The 15,115-nt window shown below is 45.3% G+C and overlaps 2 protein-coding genes across 9 annotated transcripts in view; one reads left to right on the plus strand and one right to left on the minus strand.

Moving 5' to 3' along the window:
- Window positions 1-4,712, plus strand: part of MTMR10 (myotubularin related protein 10) — a 55,683-nt gene extending 50,971 nt beyond the window's left edge. For 3 of the 4 annotated variants that reach the window (XM_047086553.1, XM_047086554.1, XM_047086555.1), the window contains 2 exons: window positions 759-941; window positions 1,550-4,712. In XM_047086553.1, the coding sequence (XP_046942509.1) occupies window positions 759-941; window positions 1,550-2,143 (777 nt within the window). In that variant the 3' untranslated portion in view covers window positions 2,144-4,712. The remainder of the gene's footprint in view (window positions 1-758; window positions 942-1,549) is intronic. The other variant, XM_047086556.1, reaches the window with a different exon arrangement.
- Window positions 4,713-6,029: 1,317 nt separating this feature from the next.
- Window positions 6,030-15,115, minus strand: part of FAN1 (FANCD2 and FANCI associated nuclease 1) — a 41,253-nt gene continuing 32,167 nt past the window's right edge. For 2 of the 5 annotated variants that reach the window (XM_047086755.1, XM_047086756.1), the window contains exons 11-14: window positions 10,775-10,878; window positions 10,006-10,200; window positions 9,273-9,401; window positions 6,030-6,279 (exon numbers count right to left, since the gene is read on the minus strand). In XM_047086755.1, the coding sequence (XP_046942711.1) occupies window positions 6,142-6,279; window positions 9,273-9,401; window positions 10,006-10,200; window positions 10,775-10,878 (566 nt within the window). In that variant the 3' untranslated portion in view covers window positions 6,030-6,141. Of the gene's footprint in view, window positions 6,280-9,272; window positions 9,402-10,005; window positions 10,201-10,764; window positions 10,879-15,115 lie in introns of those variants that run through there. The other 3 variants (XM_047086757.1, XR_006963426.1, XM_047086759.1) reach the window with 3 other exon arrangements.

Genomic DNA, 15,115 nt, shown 5'->3' on the forward strand with positions numbered 1-15,115 from the left:
AGCCAGGATGACGGCCCCTTTCTCCATGCCACTAAGTGCAGCTGCAAGGTTTGATGCTCCTCACCTTCTCCACACAGAGGCAGTGGGCTGTCTCCCTGCAGCATTGTGCCCTGCATCGGTAGGCCGCGTGAGCCTACAGTGGGCTGGAGGCAGGCTCCTGGGAGCAAGAGGCCCGGCCTCAGTGCGTGGTCTTCGTGGTCATGGCCAGATGCCGGGACTGTGTGCACAGGGTCTGGATTCCCTCCTCCCTGCTCCTGGGGTGTGGTTCAGATACTGAAGGTCACTGGATAAGTGACGTGTGAGCGTGGACTTAGAAAATGGGATAAAATAGATGGCAGTGATCACCATGCACAGACTGTCTTACACATCCACTCACCAAGTTCTGTGCCCAGCCGGTAGTTGTGTAAATGTATCACGTACTCAGAAAGTAAATTGCTACAATTACAAAAGTAACTGGGACACCTTGAAGACTTTATAGTATGGCTTTCCTGAAATTTTACTCAGAGGGTCCAGCCTCCTTGATGGCTTCCAGAAGAAAAGGTGCTCTCCTTGCTCATATAGGGTGTGAGGTATCCCTCTGATCCAAGGTGCCAAGAATGTCTCTTCTCTCAGAGCAAAACATGCTGCTCCCGGGGAGCTAGAGTTGCTCTAGTCCAGAAAATTCCCCATAGTGAGGGAATGATTTTGGCTCATCAGAAAAAATATATGAGAAAATCATTTGGCATCTTCTCATAAATGTTCAAATATTTATCTTGCAGGAATTTGCTATAAGCAAAAATATCCAGCTGGGTGACGAAAAGGGTTTAAAATTCCCCTCAGTTTGGGACTGGTCTCTTCAGTTTACAGCAAAGGATCGTACCCTATTCCATAACCCCTTGTACATCGGAAAGAGCACACCCTGTGTACAGAACGGTTCTGTGAAGGCTTTCAAACGGACAAAGGTAAATTACAAAAATGCACCAACAATAGAAACACAGTGTTTGCTTACACCTAACAAAGGTCATATTTTCAGAACACAGAGTATTAAGATCCAGGTCACTTCCCTTGACACTGCCAATGCAGATTTTGAGGAATCATTTGCTTTGTAACTGAAATGACCATGTCCTGACTTTTCTTCTTGGTGACTGAGGCCCACAGAGCTTGCTCAGCATGTAGGATTCAGCGGATAGCAGCTCTGAGCCTGAGAGGCCCCATTCCTGAAGCCCATCCTCTTGCCTTTCTTTCTAGAATCAGCCAGATCCTAGATTTCTCCCTAACCCAGAGGTCTTAGAAATTTGCGCTTTAGCAGAATGATGAACAGGAGGAGGAGGTATCCCCTCCCCACCAGGTCGCAGGCCAGCGCTAATGCCCTAGGCAGAGCCCATTGCTAGCTAATGGGACTCAGGTGGAAGAGGATCAGGAGGAGGGTTGCAAGGGAAGGGACAGAATGTTATGCCCGCCATTCCCCCATTTTGTCCCCACACCCAGTGAATATTTGCCACTGGGCCTTTCCTGTCTATGCAAAGGGGGAGGCTCCAGGGAGGTAATGCTGAGGTCGCTCTCCTTCCAGAAAGGCTACAGCTCCACACTGAGGGGAATGCCAGCTTCCTTGAAGAACGGGATCGTCACCGACCAGGACCTGGTCCCGAGGCGAAACTCCCTGATCCTGAAAGGAAAGCCGGAGCCGCTTCCGCAGCCCGGCGGCCAGGCCCGCGGCGCGGAGCAGTATCTCCGAGAGTGGTTCTCCCGGCCGGTGGACCTGCACGGCGCCCTTCTGCCGCACGTCTCCGGGACGCACGTCAAACTCTGGAAGCTGTGCTACTTCCGCTGGGTCCCCGAAGCCCAGATCCGCCTCGGGGGTTTCATCACCGCCTTCCACAGGCTGTCCTTGCTGGCCGACGAGGTGGACGTGCTCCGCAGGACGCTGCGGCAGCACCGGGCCGGCCCTCCGGAGGCCCGCTGCCCGGAGCCTGACCAGAGCCGGATGTACTTCCGGGTGGGCGGCCCACAGGCGGCGGGGACGCCGGAGTTCCTGTCTTCATCGTTCCCCTTCTCTCCCGTGGGCAACCTTTGCCGGCGGAGCATTTCGGGAACGCCGCTGAGCAAGTTCTTGAGTGGGGCCAAGATCTGGTTATCTACCGAGACGCTAGCAAACGAAGACTAACACGCCCGTTTTCTGAACGTTTTGAGGGGAGCCATAAACCGGCTTCCTCTGAATCAGAATTGCTAACCTAGGCATCAGAGGCTCTAAAAATTTTACGTGTCGGAATAATAGTTGAAATTTGCACTAATATTTAAAAACAAGTCGAGTTAACACTTCCTCACAATTCTTTTTTAAAAGACCTTTTCTTTTTTATGTCCTCTTTCTGTCATTTTCAGTCTGGCCCAGTTTCGGGTGATCTGTAGGCAGACATTCTCCTATTTTTACTACTGTGAGCAAACAAATCAGGTTTTGTCTGTGACGTTTATTTTGTCTGCATCCACTTTCTCCCACCAGCCACTAAAGGTTGCCTGATCCTCAGCCTGGCACCCCAAAGAAACAGAGGTCAGGAAAGTTAAATTAACATTTAGTCTATTTTCAAGAGTATCCGGTCAGCTCTAATAGGTATTAATGTATTTTTCTGGTCACTTTCTATTCTAATTGAACTCACCTGAGGGTTCAGTGTTCCAAGGCTATTATTTATTTTAGATCACCTTGTTTGGGACCGTAGATCACTGTGTTTTAAAATCATGAGTTTGTTGTTAACTTCCCAGGACTAACTTTAAAATGATATGCACTGCTGACTTTAAAAGCATTTGCTGTAGATAATATAAACTTAGAAGTGCCTTTGACATTGAGGTATGCATAACACAAAGTAAAACACAGTTTTCAGTTTTTAAAATCAGGGTGTTAACCTACATATTGGAAATGGGCTTGTCACCGCTGAGCTTCATACCAATAGCCAGGAGTCCCCCAAACCACATTTCCTTCCCTCTGAAAGTCAGCGAGGACACAGCGGGCCTGTGGGGTGGTCGGTGTGGGTGTGACAGCGGCAGGAGCCAGTGCTGTCGGCACCGAAGCCCACCCTCCAAAACAGAGGGCTGTTGAGAGGGATTTGGGCGTTTGCTGCCCGTATTTCCAGTCTGGTAAACTGTTGTTGGCACTTTACCTTGGAAATAACTAATGAGTCAGGTCACCTGCACAGAGGTCCCTCCTCCCGCCCACACAGTTCTTAGTGGTTAGGTTTAGCCAACAGGAGAAATAAAGTGTACTTCTCTCAAAATACTGCCATTTTAATATTGAGGGAAGACCCCCCCCTCCCCCCACCCCCGACCTCTGACAGTAGAGAAGCACGCAAAGGTGTGTTCTGCGTCAGACTGTGGCGGGAACCCAGCCAAAGCTGTGGGGTCGGAGCTGAAGCTTGTTAGGGGGACTGGCGGTCAGCACCATCCCCCTCCTCCCCACCCCCCCCCCCCCACTCTTCTGCCCACCCTGTTCCCTGTTTACAGGATGGATGTTTTCAAATTGGGCTGTTAGTTTCTTAAACGCCATCTTAAGCTTTAGAAAAGTTTTATAGTGAAGTGGCTAGCTTCTAAAACAAGTTTTTTCAAAGTGTGTTTTACCTTTATGTGTAATGAATAGCTTTCAAAATGTCTGAATTATTTTCCTTTTTAAAGTTGATGTCTCTGGACCTAAAGGGACAGAAGTTCTTACACAGTGTCTTAGGAAATTTGTCTTCTGGATCAACCCAGTTTTTTCAGCTTGTTGCCTAGAAAATAAGGGCTTTTTTCACCTTATATAAATAAATAGCACTATTGCCATTAAACATTTTATACTACTTGATTGGAAACCAGTCTCAATCCCCTTAAAGTCCCACAGCATATCCTGCCATTGAAAGTGTGATAATTCTCCCTTTTTGATTAAACTGCCTTTTTATTATTACAAATAATTCTAAATTGGCGGGGGGGGGGTCTGGGAGTGGTTGTTGAGCATTTATTTCTAATTCTCTTCCCTCACACATTGATTTTGACTCCTTTAGTGATTTTTTTTTTAATTTACAAGTTTAAAAAAGATTAGGTACTATTAACATACTGTCTTAAAATAGAAAATGTGCATATTTTTGTATGATAATCAAATGTAGTAAAATATGGTTTTTAGTTTTATTTTTGCTGGATGGTTGTTCTATCATGATTATTGTGCCACAACTTATGCATGATATGAAAAACAACTATAACAGCTTTAAGTCCTGGCCATTCTAAAGCTGCCTGGCACCTCTGCTAGCAAAAAGGATGTGGTGGTGACCGAAGTCCTCCGTGTGGTTACGGACGCTGCACCAAAGAGCGCTTCACACTCTCCAGCCCCACAGCCCCGCGAGCGAAGTCTGTGCCGATGGAGCACCGCACGGGCTCCAGACAGCTTGGGACTTTCTAGTACTGAACTTAAAGATGTACAATGTCTTACTGTTATTTTATGATGGAAACCAGTTTTAAAACCAAAAATGTCTTAACTTTATTTAAGAAAAGTATATTAATGTGTGCTAACAGACGGTGAAAACTAGTCAACATACCTTCAACAAAATCTGCTTGCTATAGCAGTAACCTCAAGTAGAACTTGATTTTGAGAGAAAACTAAAACCTTTGTGCCTAAAATTACGACCTGAGTTAAAGTAGGATGAGCAGGAAGATGAGAGCTCTTGTTCAACAGTGATGAATGTGAAGGAAATTTTGACTGCTAAATAAAATTTCCACAGAAATTGCTTGTTGTAGTTATCGATGTGAAATCTACAAGAACATAGTGATTGAAGAAGCGAAGGCATTTTCTTCCAGCCACACTTGTGGGGGTGTCATCCAACCTCTTTGCTCTCAAGCAAGGTTGTGATCAGTTAACATTTTCAGCATTGATTAGAACTGGCTGTGGTTAAGGCCATCTGGGTATTAATGGACTATGCCCTAACTTGTCCTTCCGCTCAATAAATTACCAAGCTCGGGGCATCTGGGTGGCTCAGCCTAAGTGTCTCTTAATATTGGCTCAGGTCATGATCTCAGGTTCATGAGTTACAGCCCTGTGTCAAGCTCTGTGCTGACCGTGGGGTTCCTGCTTGAGATTCTCTCTCCCTCTCTCCCTGCCCCTCCCCTGCTTGCGCTGCCTCTCTCAAAATAAAGTTTTAAAAAATTGCCAAACTCGAGGAGGTAACATTTCCCTAAGAAGATCTCAAAATTAGTCTTTGGGGAGACTGGGATCTCCGTCCCTGACTCCTGGTCTTACTGTTCTGGTAAGCTGCCTTCCTACCATACACTTTCCTCCGCCTAAGGCTCTCCCAACAGTGATAAACAGCCCTGTTCCAATGATACTGTATATAGAAAGTTGCCCCTCACCTAGTCATTAGGGATGTTTCCAAGGAGAAAGATGAAAAAGGACAACTGTCTTTGATAGACTGTTAATACCTTTGGTGATCTAGGCCCAATTAGTAAGAGTAGGCCTTGACAGATGTTTTAAGTTAAGGAATTTAATGAGAATTTTTTTTAATTCCCAGAGAAATCAGAATTTCAACTGTACCCTTTTTAGATAATCCTAAAACAAGAATGTTAAATAGCTGAGTGTATCTGGGCATTATAGGAAACCTTAAATTCAGTTCGCCCACATACTTATTAGGAACACTATAGGCTACTTTTATAAAAGACCAAAAGCTGTGAAACATCCATTGTTTGAATCTTTTCCAGCATTTTTGCAAGTCTAGTGTAATAACATAAATGCATCTATTTCCTGAAATGGCCACCACGAAGGTTCTGTATTTTTCCTATTTTTTTATTTTTTATTTTTTTATCATTTATTTTTTATTTTGAGAGGGGAGGGGTAGAAGGAGTGAGAGAAAGAGCCCTGTGGAGCCTGAGGGAAGGCTAAAATCCCACGACCCTGGGATCATGACCTGAAATGGAATCAAGAGTTGGACGCTCAATCAACTGAGCCACCAGGCATGCTGGTTCTGACCTTTTAGAAAGTTCATTACCTGCTATGTGTAATCAGTGAGTACATTCAGGCCAAGACCAAATACACAGACACTGTACAATGATGAGTCTTAAACTCTCAGGTTTATTATTGACAAAATCAAAAATAAAATATAAGAATGCTTTACGCTTTTGAAAATCTTCAGGTATAACCAGATATTCCCAATTCCATAGCTCTTAGTTCAGGCCTTTGCTCTTAGCTCCAACTGCAACCACGTGGCAGACTTCTACTTCGGCCCCCAACTTCTGCAGTTCGTGCAACCAGACCATTTGCTTATGTGAAAGACGATCGTTGGGGCCTTTAACTTCCACCAGCTGGAAGATAAGATTTAAAAAAATTAGTATCTTACTGAAACGGAAGAGCCAAGTAAGCTATAATAGTTTTCACTAACAACTACTTCAATGGCTTCTACTATATTACTGTACTTACATATATAAAACAAATATACATATGTGAATTTCACTGAGAATTATTCAGTACAAAGTAGGCAGTTCCCGATAGAGAATTAGTAAGTTGATTCTGAACACATAGTTGAAAATTTTTAATGTTTATTTTTGAGACACAGAGAGAGAGAGAGAGAGAGAACATGAGCGGGGGAAGGGCAGAGAGAGAGGGAGACATGGTCTGAAGCAGACTCCAGGCTCTCAGCTGTCAGCACAAAGCCCGACACGGGGCCCAAACTCCTGAAACGTGAGCTCATGACCTGAGCCAAAGTTGTATGCTTAACCCACTGAGCCACCCAGGCGCCCCCAAAAACAATTTTTAAAGCATGTACTAGACTGTTGCTCCCCTGCTTAAAACCCTTCAATTACTTCTTGTTATGTCTGCAATTAAGTCCACTTTTGCCATGACCCACAAAACCGTATGAGCTGGCCCCCGCCAACCACTCCAAGGGCACTTCAGTTTCCAAGAAAAGACCAGCCTCTTACCAACTGAAGGGCCCTTCCATACGCTTGCTGTTCTGCTGCCTAGGACATTTCTTCTGGTTTTTCACTTGTCTGACATGTTACCCTTCAATGCTCAGCCTAATTCATCTCAAAGAGGTCAGTACATCTCTATGCAGGGTCCTTCCTATGCACTTCTTTCATGGCATTTATCAGAAGATAAAACTGTTCATTATATATCCACTCCATGAAGCCAGGAACTGTGTCAGTTTTATTCACTCAACTTCAAAACAGCAATAAAAACTATCCAGATTTTTCAAATTTGATGGAAATAATAAACTCAAAGATCCAAGCAGCTCAATGAGCCCCAAGTAGAGAAACATTAAGAATACTACATACAGAAACATAATTAAGTTGCATAATCAGTGATAAAGGGAATATTTTAAAAGCAGCTAGAATTTTTTGAAGCCTAAAGGAAAGGATTACAGATTGATCATTATATAGGACAGTGGAGTGGACCAATATTTTAAAGTACTGGAAGAGAAAAAAAAAAAACTATTAACATAGAATTCTTGCCTCAGAAAAAATATCTTTCAAAAACAAAGATGAAATAAAGACTTAAGACATATAAAACCTAAAACATCCATTACCAGCTGACCTCCAGTTCAAGAAGGGTTAAAGTTCTTTAAGCAGAGGTGAGGTGGGATGATAGCACATGCAAGTCTGGATCTCTATAAAGGGAATAACAAGCATTAAGAAATTGTATCTATGTGAATAAATATAAAGATTCTTTTTTTTTTTTTTTAATGTTTATTTTTGAGAGAGAGACAGAGCGGAAGTGAGGGAGGGACAGAGAGAATGGGAGACACAGAATCCGAAGCAGACTCCAGGCCCTGAGCTATCAGCCCAGAGCCTGATGCAGGGCTTGAACCCATGAACCGCAAAATCATGACCTAAGCCAAAGTCAGACGCTTAACTGACTAAGCCACCCAGGCACCCCTAAAGGTTCTTAACAGTCAACTGTAGAAAGCAAAAAAAATGCAGAGTTTATAACATGTAGAAATATAATGTATGAACATCACAAAGGCTGGGAGAGGAGATACAAAAATATACTCTTGTAAGTTTCTCTATACTATATATGGGATGATAAGATCACTTGAAAGTAGATAATAAGTTTAAGATGTACACTGTTAACACTGGAGCAACAACTTATATGTACAACAAAGTTACAGTTAACAAGCCAATAAAGGGTTAAAACGCAATCTGTAAAAAAAAAAGGGGGGGAGGTAGAAAAAGGAGAGGAAAGGAGAACAAGAGAGCTGAGACAAAAAAACAAATATCAAAATGGCAGCTTTAAAGCCAAATGTCAATAATCACATCAAATGTAAATGGTCCAAACACCCAATTAAAAGGCAAAGGAAATCCGCCTATAAGAAATTTATTAACTACAAAGACAAAATAAGTTAAAAATAAAAGACTAGAAAAAGATACGTTAATACTAATCCAAAGAAAGCTGGAGTGGCTGTATATTAATAGTCAATTTCTGAGTGAAAAACGTGACCAGGAATAGAGGAGGGTCATTTCACAATGATGAAGGGATCAGTTCACCTAGAGGACATGAGAGTCCTTCAAGTTTGTACATCTGATCACAGAGCTTGAGGATATATGAAGCAAACTGGACAGAACTGCAAGGAGAGACACACAAATCCTCAGTTCCAGTCAGAGATGTCCTAGGACCCCAAAAGCATTTGGCCAAAATGTAAAGTTTCTGCTCTTCAAATGACACTATTACAAGAATGAAAAGACAAGGCATAGACTGGGATGAACTATAGCTGATAAAGGACTTGATTCCAGAATTTTAAATCTCAAAACTCAATAATAAGAAAAACAACCTGGGATAGGCAGCAGGATAAGACCAAGGTGAGGCAAGGGGGGGCGGGGGGAAATGAGCCTACAACACGTGATGAGGCACTCGCCCTAAGCTCACTTAGAAGACAGTTCCCAGTCATCTCAGCCTCATGGGTGTTCACACCCTGTGGAACCCCCTCCCTTTGAGCATGGGCTGGGACCCTGGGACTTGCTTCTAAAGGAAGAATACAGCACAAGGGAGGGATTGTTCCTTGCACGATCAGGCTACAAGAGACAGACTTCCATCTTGCCCACACTGGCTCTTCCCACTCGCCTGCTCTGATGACGAGAGCTGCCAAGGTGAGCACTGCATGGTGGACAGGGGAGGCCCACACGCAAGGGGCTGAGGAGGCCCTGGCCGACCGCCACGGAGGTACCATGGCCCTCAGTCCAACAGCTTTTGAGGGATTCAATCTTGCCAACAACCATGCAAGGAATGCCTACATTGTAGCCTCTCTTTAAGTTGCTAATAAAATTATCACAGAAATAGGACTTTCCATTCTGGCCCAACTGACCTTAAAGCGATGACTCTGGGAGTCCCACACCACCAGGTCGGGGAGGCCCCCTTGGCAGTGCCGGAAGTCCACAGCCAGCCGCCTGCACACACCACTGAGGACAGGGCCGCCCAAGCAGGAAACAAGATCCTGCACACAAAATATGTGGACGGTTAGCCGTTCCCTGTGACAGGGATCCTGAAATACTTTCACTGATCACAAGATAGGAGAAAACTGTGTAATTCGACACAAGTGAATTCCAAGGCCTTCAGGTGGTGTTCTGCTTGTGCCAGGGCTCCAGAGCCACTGGCTAAAATGCCCACTGGCACAGTCTGGGGAGTCAGTTACACTTCTGTCCAGCCGGGAAAACCCTGGGGAACAGGTGAGGAAGAGGGAATGTGGTGTAAATACTCAGGAATAGGAAGTGATGGCTTGCAAAGGCCAGCAGTTGCAGGGACAGGAACGGTGCCCTCCCTGCTGAGGGTCACAGGAGGCTGTCAACTAAGGGGAAGAAGGCATAACGGGGCTTATTTTGTGCCCTGCCACATTCCCATCAAGAACAGTGGCATCTGGACTAGGGTATTATCATATACATAAATGTATGCACGGGCACAGTCACATACACACACACACACACGTGCATATAAACATACATACACGCGCACACGTACGCATATACATGTGTACACACACGTATACACACAGGTACATGTATATACAGGATTTCTGACCAAATCCGGCAGCAGATTCTCACCTGAGCTTGCTGAAGAGAAGCAAAGCGATCCCAGCTGACAATGGAAGCCACTCGGCCTTCCTGGGCCTGCCACGCCGCTGCCACCCAGGCCCGCAGGCTCTCTGCGGGGGCGCTGTGAATCAGCTGAAGCCTGGCCTCGATGGCCGGCCCCCTGCTCGTGAAGAAGCTGTCTGTACACAAGTCCAGTGGGCATGCCTATGTCGCAGGGAAAAGAAGCTCTCATACTGTGCCTGGAGAGACCCTGATTCATCAGAACATTCAGTACCTGTAAAATTTGGAAGCTGGCCAATATGATTAAATGGACACATTCTTTTTTTTAAAAGATAGGCAAAAAACAATCTAAGTAATCTAACATAAAAGCAACTTATTATACTGGTTTGCTAGCGTAACAATCTGTGAAAAGAGCTTTTAGTTGACGTTGGTGGCACTTTTAGCAGGTGCGTGTAATGGAGCACGTGATGGTGCAGGCCCGGACAGGAGCCCAGTGAGGGCCAAAGCCGAAGAAACACAGGAATGGTCTCAAGGGGAATGAAGAAGGTAAATAAAGCAGGTTAAAGTTTAAAACTTAACAGACTTAACATTTTAAATTCTAGGAGCCTGACTTTAAAATAAAAACTCTTACAGAGAATCAGCACCATCCAGAAGATTGTACTTGACAGATTTCTGATGGCAGCAGGCACATGGCACACGGGTGGGCAGGAACCACAAGGGGCAGTATCGTCTGCTAGCCTACAAAGCACATGCACCTGGCGCTGCCTAACCTGAGTACCTGGTAGGCATTTCTGAAGACGTCTGGTATCCCGTCCATGAAGATTACATCCCACAGGAGGAGGCCATACAACGTGCTAAAGGTGGACCCTTCCCCGTGAATCCCTAAGACAAAGTCATACACACACAGAGGAAGGTCAGTTTTTTCTGTTTTTTAAAAACTACCACCTTAACCTACTGCTTACTCAATGTGAAGGAAATAATAGATTTTAGGTTCAAAATCAAATGCTGTTTTCTTGCCATTCCTAGCTCATTTGTTTACATCACATTGCTTTTCTACAGAAGGCTCATAGGAGAGCAAAAATCTGAGAAATTATGGAAAAATTCAAATACACATTTCAGAGCCATAAAGTAGCTGGCAGTTCTCAAACTTTAATGAGAAACCCAGGGAAAGTTCTTAAAGCTAAATAAAAACAAATTTCCGCTGCAGGCTGCAGGGATTCAATATGGTAGGTGTGGGTGGGCCAAGAACCCCACACAGGGCTCTGGTGTAGGGACCCTTGGCCACACTTGCAAAAAGGCCCCCCAAAAGAGATCGGAGAAAGACGAGGACCCAGGAGTCCGTGCCCTCTGACCTAGCAGGTGCCGTCTCCATTCACCTCACTGGACCTACCGTTCCACTGCTCTGGCCTGGACAAGCATGCCCAGTGTTTCTGAGACTCAGAGCTCTTATGGAAACTTTCTACCTCAGAGACCACCTAGCTCAGACCCCTTCCTCACACCACATACAAACTATACTGATTGGGTGACGACCTCAGACGATCTACCATGTGCCTAGGCCATGTATGTGTCATAGAAAAGTCAGGGGGACCAGGGGCTCAGCCTTGGCACAGCACGCAGACCTGTCTCCCAGGGCGAGTCCTCTGCACTTTGCCACACCTGACCAGGGACAGTGGCTGGGCGGGCCCCTCTCTCCCCCCACATTACAGCCTTGACCAAAAGGGGGTGCTGCCCGCCCCCCCCCCAACCAACCCTGTCCCAATATGCAGGCAGAAGGGCACTTCTGGCTGGCAGGCCCTGCTCTGTCATGTGCCAGGTCACGGTGCAGCACAAGACACAGAGAGCAGAGACCAGGCCGTGCCTGCACGTGTGTCCTGTGTGGAAGTGCAGAGACCAGAACTTCTGCCGGAAGTGGCATGGCCGGGCCCCCTCTGTCCCACCTTGCTGAGGCTGCGCTGTGCCTTCTGTCCCTCTCTCAGTTCTAGCCCCTCGGCCATGCAGCCTGTCTCGGAGACGCGAAAGGACAGCCACAGGAACAACACGAAGTGTCTCAGGCCTCCGGGCTGGAGCTGAGCCCTTTTCTTCAGCAAGCTGCGCGCTGGGATCCTGGGCTCCTGCCCGGCCGAGAGTGAAACTGTGTGAAACTTGATTTCCAGCCTGCTTTCTGTCTGGGAGTATGCACTATCCGCCGGCCAGGCAGGAATGCTGGAGGTCAGGATCCCTGAACTCCTAAGCCGTCTACGCCATGCATTTGTATTGTAAGTGAAATCATTTTTGGTGAGCTCCTTCTGAGTTAAGTCAGAAATAAATTTCCCTGAAGAGAGCCTGACATTGCCCTTACCCTCTAATCTTCTCTCGAACAGACTGACAGCAAGGGTTTGCTCATTTTCACTGCATCAATTTTAATAAATGAAGAAAATATTTTATATTCTGGAATTGGAATCATCCGTCCGTTTTTCAGGCTCGTGGCTAAACGGAAAGCATTTCACTGGGTCTGGCTCACAGCCCACCCACCACAGGCCCTGATATCCATGCCCTCCTCCTCCAACTGCCCAGTTCATGCATCTCCTACAGTTCATCTGGGGACGGCTGCTCATTCTATTCTTTCATTTCTAACCTTTCAGGTCTGTTTATCTCTGTCTTCACTGGGGTTCACACTTCTTCTCTATAGCGTCTCTCTTCCCTGTAAGCATAAAGATGCCACACAGATATTCTTAACTTCCAACACTCAGTGTCGCTTCATGATCCTCATTAATCCATGAATCCTCATCCTTATTATGTAAATGCTTACATAATACTCAAGAGAAATAATGTCCCAATTTTCACGTATTTGAAGGTATCAGAGTATTTTTAAGCCTCATGCATGGGCACAGGGGAGTCCTGTCTGGACAGAGGAAGGGCTTGGTGGGTACCCCGGGAGTGTTTGGGGTCAGCCTCCACCATCCGAGGGCAGGGGCATGGACAGAAGACTGGACGAAGCTGGCAGTACCTGGGGCTCACTGCACCACTCCACTTTTGTACAAAGGCATGTTCAACATCTTCCATAATAAAAAGTTTAAAAAAGAAAACAAGACGGGAGCAGGCCTCTCCAGGAGAGCTGTGCTGCCGCCCCCTTGTCTCTAGTGGGGCAGATGGATGCTTTCTCTGCAATCCTGTCTCACAGTTTGACTTGACGTATTCTAGTCACTACTACCTTTCACTAAGGACAGAGTGACAAGCGCACTGTATCAATCAGAAGGCAAATTCTCAGTGTCTCCTCTTACACAGGCCTCAGATAAAGCACTAATTCTCTGAGACCAGAATCAAAAAAGAGAATAAGAGGGAAGAGGGGCTGATGTGGATAAATACACAAACACAAGCAATTCCAGAAAACACAAGAGATAAGTAAATTAGTTAAAAACAAAACATGGCACAAAAACAGACACATAGACCAATGGAATAGAATAGAAACCCCAGAACTAGACCCACAAACATATGGCCAACTCATCTTTGACAAAGCAGGAAAGAACATCCAATGGAAAAAAGACAGCCTCTTTAACAAACGGTGCTGGGAGAACTGGACAGCAACATGCAGAAGGTTGAAACTAGACCACTTTCTCACACCATTCACAAAAATAAACTCAAAATGGATAAAGGACCTGAATGTGAGACAGGAAACCATCAAAACCTTAGAGGAGAAAGCAGGAAAAGACCTCTCTGACCTCAGCCGTAGCAATCTCTTACTCGACACATCCCCAAAGGCAAGGGAATTAAAAGCAAAAGTGAATTACTGGGACCTTATGAAGATAAAAAGCTTCTGCACAGCAAAGGAAACAACCAACAAAACTAAAAGGCAACCAACGGAATGGGAAAAGATATTTGCAAATGACATATCGGACAAAGGGCTAGTACCCAAAATCTATAAAGAGCTCACCAAACTCCACACCCGAAAAACAAATAACCCAGTGAAGAAATGGGCAGAAAACATGAATAGACACTTCTCTAAAGAAGACATCCAGATGGCCAACAGGCACATGAAAAGATGTTCAGCGTCGCTCCTTATCAGGGAAATACAAATCAAAACCACACTCAGGTATCACCTCACGCCAGTCAGAGTGGCCAAAATGAACAAATCAGGAGACTATAGATGCTGGAGAGGATGTGGAGAAACTGGAACCCTCTTGCACTGTTGGTGGGAATGCAAACTGGTGCAGCCGCTCTGGAAAGCAGTGTGGAGGTTCCTCAGAAAATTAAAAATAGACCTACCCTATGACCCAGCAATAGCACTGCTAGGAATTTACCCAAGGGATACAGGAGTACTGATGCATAGGGGCACTTGTACCCCAATGTTCACAGCAGCACTCTCAACAATAGCCAAATTATGGAAAGAGCCTAAATGTCCATCAACTGATGAATGGATAAAGAAATTGTGGTTTATATACACAATGGAATACTACGTGGCAATGAGAAAAAATGAAATATGGCCTTTTGTAGCAACGTGGATGGAACTGGAGAGTGTGATGCTAAGTGAAATAAGCCATACAGAGAAAGACAGATACCATATGGTTTCACTCTTATGTGGATCCTGAGAAACTTAACAGGAACCCATAGGGGAGGGGGAGGAAAAAAGAAAAAAGAAAAAAAAAAAAAAAAAAGAGGTTAGAGTGGGAGAGAGCCAAAGCATAAGAGACTGTTAAAAACTGAGAAAAAACTGAGGGTTGATGGGGGGTGGGAGGGAGGAGAGGGTGGGTGATGGGTATTGAGGAGGGCACCTTTTGGGATGAGCACTGGGTGTTGTATGGAAACCAATTTGACAATAAATTTCATATATTAAAAATAAATAAATAAATAAATAAATAAATAAATAAATAAATAAATAAAAACAAAAACAAAACACTTGGCTGCTGCTATGTAACAAGGCTCACCACAGGGTGACCAGAGACACCCAGAGCAGCTCCCACTAACAAGTGCAGGGTCGCCCCATGGCACGTTGGACACAGACCGGGGGGGTACCCCAAAGGCTAATGGACCCTCCCAGAGAGGGAGGGGCTCACTCTCCACCGTTCTGTGCGTAGGAAGTACCCTAGAAGCGTACTAACACCTCCAGTCAAAGATGGCTCCTGACTGGGCACAAAGGCCCTGT

Source organism: Lynx rufus, unplaced genomic scaffold (genome assembly GCF_022079265.1).
Source record: "Lynx rufus isolate CCGP_SWC_20201006 ecotype Redwood Valley unplaced genomic scaffold, mLynRuf1.p SCAF_21, whole genome shotgun sequence".
Lineage (NCBI taxonomy): Eukaryota > Metazoa > Chordata > Mammalia > Carnivora > Felidae > Lynx > Lynx rufus.